The 6,000-nt window shown below is 43.9% G+C and overlaps 1 protein-coding gene across 3 annotated transcripts in view; it reads left to right on the top strand.

Annotated features, from left to right (window-relative positions):
- The window catches only part of DRD2 (dopamine receptor D2), a 31,605-nt gene extending 26,363 nt beyond the window's left edge, over positions 1-5,242 (top strand). The window contains exons 6-9 of one of the 3 annotated variants that reach the window (XR_012635216.1): positions 531-617; positions 1,269-1,608; positions 2,163-3,252; positions 5,162-5,242. Coding sequence is in view for 2 of the 3 variants with exons in the window: in XM_074927357.1 (XP_074783458.1) it covers positions 531-617; positions 1,269-1,608; positions 2,163-2,356 (621 nt within the window). In the remaining variant the exon portion in view is untranslated. Of the gene's footprint in view, positions 1-530; positions 618-1,268; positions 1,609-2,162; positions 3,781-5,161 lie in introns of those variants that run through there. The other 2 variants (XM_074927357.1, XM_074927358.1) reach the window with 2 other exon arrangements.
- Positions 5,243-6,000: the final 758 nt, after the last annotated feature.

A 6,000-nucleotide genomic window follows, 5' to 3' on the forward strand; every position in this document is an offset into this window, starting at 1 on the left:
GACTACAGGCTATGCTGAGTCAGTCCTGCTGTTGTGATGTTCAGTGGAAATCGTTTGTGTGGCTGGGGTGCAAACTACATTGCTGTTAATGATACCTCTGCAGTGAAAACAGCCTCTCAAAGCATCAGATATGTGTATAAGTGGGGTCCAGCTGAGTGTGTTAAGTGTGAGGCCGCTTGTGAAAATGCTACTCTTGCAGCACGTGCAGAACAACCAGTAGGAATGTACCCCCTCCAAACTGCACCGCCTCACAGGCCAGTGCTTTGTCAAGCAAAGAAGGCAGCGAGACAGGGACAGACTGAGACATAAGCAGATCTTTGTGATTTCCTTCCTTTGGTGAAAAGCACAAGGGACAGATGTCTCCATTACTGCTTCTTCAGAGTAGTTTTCCATCATCCTTAGCACCTTAGTCACGGTGATTAATTCCTGCTTCATGCCCTGTGTTTGTATTTCCACGTGCCTTCCTTACCAGCTTCCCTTCCCAATTACTATCTGCTTGTGTAACCTCTGAGCTGGTGCTTGCCCCTTAGGACAAATGCACTCATCCAGAAGACGTCAAGCTCTGCACAGTTATTGTGAAGTCCAATGGGAGTTTCCAAGTTAATAAGCGCAAAGTGGTGAGTGTTAAAGAGAAGTGGTAGCTTTTCAGAGTGTTTAGCTTTCCCCTTTTCCCCTCTCAGGACGCAAAATGAATTTATGTAAGGTGGGAGAAAATAAGCTAAGAACAAAGGTTACCATTCAATCTCAAAATTTAAATATTCTTCCCATTCCTTAGAGTGAAGCAGGGGGTTTAAGATCATAGAACTCCAAAAGCCGGAGTAAGCTCACCTAAAGATCAGCTATAAAAGCCATGACATTTTAACATTTTGTGCCTTTGATTTTCTTCTCCTCTCTGTTACTTATTTTAAGCCCCACACTGCATTGGCTTTGTTGGGTTTTGCTTGTTGATTTCATTTTTATTTATTTATATTCTGAAAACCTAAATAAAATGGATGGGGAGTGGAGACAGTGTCTCTCCCATTTCTTAGCCTCTTTGTGCAATGAAGGAGAGTCATTCACTGCAGTTCTATCGATCCCATCTACCCAACAGTATTCTTACCCATAACACTCTACAGCCCTTTCTCCAAGTATCTACCAAAAATGTAGGGAGGGAAAAGAGGGATTGGTTGTTGTTCCACATCATCCAGCTTCGCTCTGTAAGGAATGTTCATTGCTCCTCTCTGTATATTTATCTGTCTTTATGTTGTGGACATTTGATTCTTGTCCAGGAGGCAGAGAGTCACATAGAAGAGATGGAAATGGAGATGGTGTCCAGTACCAGTCCCCCTGAGAAAACCACCATCAGACCTGTGGTACCATGTAACCATCAGCTGGTTGTGCCAGTTGCTTCTAATCAGGGCACCAACTCGACCCTGCAGGCACCTTTGGACAGCCCCGGAAAAGTAGAGAAGAATGGACATGCCAAAGAAACGCCCCACACAGCCAAGGTCTTTGAGATCCAGTCTATGCCCAATGGCAAGACAAGGACCTCTCTCAAGACTGTGAGCAGGAGGAAACTGTCACAACAGAAGGAAAAGAAAGCCACTCAGATGCTAGCCATTGTTCTTGGTGAGAGCGTGTATTGGTTCCCTCTTGTGTTTCTGCAGAAAACCCGAGGATTAGGGTAGGCTAGCATAGACTGTTTTTTCCAGGCCTCCACAGAAATAATTGCGCTTGGTACGTTAGAGGATACATAGGGAAGCAGGCAAGAGGCTGCCAGTAGGAAGGCGACCTCCTTCCTGGCTGGGAACAGTTCACACGGTGCTATACAAAGGCTCAGAAACCTGTCCACCTGTGGGGTGTTTGGACTGCCAAAGACAGTTGGGTGCAGGGGCAAGAGAGCTCATGGGCTTTCTAGAACACAAAGGCAGCATAGCTCAGCAAGGAACTGGCGCCTCTGAAGGGCAGATTTTTTGATGTAACCAGTCTAATTGCATCAGCAAAGTTGTTCTTCAGTACCTGTATACTCCGAATACAGACTATGAAACCTAACAGACAAACAGAAGGCCTATTCCTCAAGGAAAGAGTTTTCATTTATACGTAAAAGAACCTTCCTGTTCTCTTAGTCTCAAGATCCGTTCAGCTTTCAGCAACCAAAATCTGTCTCTTTCCTTTCCCCCCAGGTGTTTTCATCATCTGCTGGCTCCCGTTCTTCATCACTCACATCCTGAACATGCACTGCGATTGCAACATCCCCCCAGCAATGTACAGCGCCTTTACGTGGCTTGGATATGTCAACAGTGCTGTCAACCCAATTATTTACACCACCTTCAACATCGAATTTCGCAAAGCTTTCATGAAGATCCTCCACTGTTAAAAGTAAAAACAGCAACCACATTTTTCAGAGTGAGAAGAAAGAAACCAATGCCATTCACGCACACAAATGGGCAGCCATGGAGAGGTTTCGAGCTCTTGTACTGGGCATGAGGCCCACGGTGTTACAGCAGTTCCATGCCCGTGCACCTCCTGGTGGGGATGGAACAAGGACCTTCATGTGGGGGGTTCTTTCATCCCTCGAGGTGACCTACAGACTGTGGGACATCAATCCCAAGGGCACTTTTCAGAGCTACCCTCACACTGTGTTTAAAGTGGAAGCAAAAATCAAGACACACTCACTTGATTCTTGCCTGTGGCCATCAAACCTTGAGTGCATTAAACACAGACAGTCGCAGAGGCACGCGCAGGTGCCACAGGTCACTGCTGCCACTGGCCTGCGTGTTCCGTCATCGATACAACTCTCACCAAAGACAAGACCATCTTTTCCGCTTTGCAATAGGAGCCAGACAGAGCTTGCGGAAACTCCATGCAATAGCTTTGCCTTCACCTTGAGCTGACTTACCCAGTATTAAACTGCTGAAGCCTTGAGAAAAAAACTTTAAGAGGTCCCCAAGTGGGCTAAGAAGGTTCTGCCACCTACAGATCCAATCCCTGCAAAAACGTGGGCCTCCAAGCAATGGGCAGAAGGAAGAAGGGGAGCATAAGTCTCACGCGGGACCACTACATCAGTGTAAATATGAATAAATAGGATGAATTGAACAGAAGGCCAAGCCAAAAAACAGATGGAGGGAAACTAAAGAACTGATCCCTTGTATTGCATGGTATACATTCAGATCAAACAGGACACCAAGTACCACCCATCATCAGCCAGCCCAGCAGCAATTCTTGCCCACCAGCATTTCATCTCCAGTCTCTTACAAGAAGTTTCAAAACTAGGTGAGGAGTGTTAGTAAAGTGGTAAATGTAGAAACACGAAGACAGTGTGCCAGGTGAGGCGTCGGCAGCCACCTCTGCCTCAGATGTGAACTTGAACAAGTCAGCTAAGTTAGGTCCAGTTCTTGCCTAACTTCAGGGTGCCATGAAGCCAAGGACCACCTCAGATATGATTTGCCTATGTCTCTCAATAGAGAGAGAACAGAATAACATCGTGCCTGATTTAAATTAACAGTAAATGAGATAAAACTGTGTGTTTTGAAAAAAGCCAGAATAAAAGCCCAAGAAGGTCCCTAGCTGGACCTGCACCTGTGTCCAGGTTGGACTCTGGAAAGGTCTGGATGTTTCCAGCATCCCTTACCCTCTGGTATCTATCTTTCAAGGATTTAAACAATTGAAAACCCACAGCAGCATAATTTCACCACGCTGACTCTGGCATTGCCAAATCCACACTGTACTTACTAATTGTACTCAGTTCACAATATATTTTGTAATATGTCTGTAAATAAAACATAGTAAGATGAATAAAATGACATGGAAATAGGTCTGGCTAGAAATTAATGTAGAATCTGGAGAACTAGATGATTACAATAGCCATAACGCAGAGGCAGGCTCCCAAAGTTCTAGTTACCTGCTGTTTTCTAAAGATGTTAAAACACAATCCAGAGAGCAATATAGTCCCTTTTCTCTCTATGCAGTTCGTGGAATAGTCACACAGTTTCTGCTTCGGAACAGAAAAAGACCACTGCCAAGAGGGGTTTCTTTTGTTCTCTGGTTTTCCTGTGTTGCTACCAAAGCATTCTGCAGTGGGCTGGACGGTGCTGGTAGGATGTGTTCCAGCTGGGTGTGAAGAAGAGATTATCTCAAGCAGTTATAACACGCGCTCTCAGCTGTTCTCTGAATTGAAACACAAGTCCCACCTTGATCCAAGGGTTTCCATTCAAAACCAGTAAGAGGCCAATACCCAGTGTCACTAGTTTGTGTAACATCTGAACGTGGCTCTTCAAGGTCTGTTCACAGCTGTAAATTTAGATAAAGAATGACGCCCCGGATGCCTGATTGTGTCCCAGCTTAGTGAAGGATTTTAGCGTTACCCTCAGCAGAAACAGGTCCAGTGTGTAAACTGACAGGAGAGCACACGGTTATCAGAGCGACAATTTGGTGACAGACGTGAGGCAGGTGTTACATGATGCTGTCAGAGCAAAACGTTACGAACATGTAAGCCGGGGCCAGTCACTCTTCTATCTTAGCATTGTAATGCACGGTTAGGAAAGCTTTGTATTTTGTATGTTAACAGAATTATAGGCAGGGGAAAAAGCACTTCTTACAGGAGCACAGGAAACTTTCCAATCCTTTTTAATCCAAAAGTTGTAAACACTACCTCAAGAGATCCCAGGTACACGTTATCTGATCTTCCTTTTTTTTTTTTTTTTTCCTAATTTTAACAAAGCAAGTTCACTCAGTGATGGGAATCAACTCAGACTGGTATTACTTAAAAGATTCAAAGAATCATGTAAAGTCACTAGCTTTTTTGGTGGAAAAATAGTAACCAGCTACAACTCAATTTTCTAACATATTTACAATCGCAGAGCAGAGAGGTGCCATTTGACTTGGTGAATTAACGGGTGGGGAGTTGTTCATTCACTAAGTCAAATGGTACCTTTTGGCTTTGTGATTCAAAAGAGAAAACAGTATGCATATAGACAAAAAAAGCTTTAAAGCATTTGGAAGTTGCCATAGGTGATATTTGCCCTGCACTAAATTCTGGTGTGAGCCCTCAACGTAAGCAGAATGTGAATAATGTCTTAACTTTGTGCTATAATTTTATTTTGTGTTCGGTGTTAACCCAGGACAAAATCACCGTCTTCAGTGCTGTGTACCTTGTTTAAATTTTTTTTTTTTCTGAATTCAGATGCAGAACTTTACAGCTCAACTCAAACTACCAGATGAAAAACTCTTCCAAAACATCATGGAAGAAAAAAGATGCTGAAAGGGGGCCTCTGTCCTTCAGATGTTTGATAACTTGGAAAAAAAAAAACACGCAGGTGTCATTTCCTAGAGATTAAGTATTTGTTGGGAGAAATTGCCAACAGCCTGTCATTCATCCCAATGACATTTTAAGCCACTCATTCCTAACGCTCCAGCCTCAAAGGTATCTTGTGGGAGTATCTGTAGCCTCACTGCCCTTGGAGAGGCGGCAATGCCGTGTCTGTTCATGTCCTCTGCGGCAGGTTTTCCTTTCCCATAAAACTTCTATACTTAAAGACAACAAGCTAAAGTGCTTTCCACCCATGAACCAAGCTTTCACAACTCTTTTCGAGAGACAACCAAAATATATCATCACCTCTGGCTTTACAAAGAATAAACTAATGCCAAGAGCAAGGACAGTCTTTGCAATCTGTTTGTATGGCACCTGGCACAATGACTGACAGCCAGCCCATAGTTATGATGGAAGGTGTTCGTAGAAACTTCCGAAAATTACGAGAAGTCAGCTGCATCATACAGGATTCTGACGCCTCTTGGCCACAGATCTGAGTCTGGCAAATACAATCCTCACTGTGACTTCCACTCTGGAAAAAATACTGCTTTCCCAAGGACTGCAGCCGGCGGGACGTGCTGGTGAGGGTAAGGGTACTGATACGTTTTTAAAACATATTAGTGAGAAGATTTCCTGTCTTCATTTCTGAAGAACTTAAGACCCTTGCTATAGCCCCTATTTTCTGATTAATTATTTGTAATTGAAGCTTCAGT

This window comes from Athene noctua, chromosome 26 (genome assembly GCF_965140245.1).
Source record: "Athene noctua chromosome 26, bAthNoc1.hap1.1, whole genome shotgun sequence".
Lineage (NCBI taxonomy): Eukaryota > Metazoa > Chordata > Aves > Strigiformes > Strigidae > Athene > Athene noctua.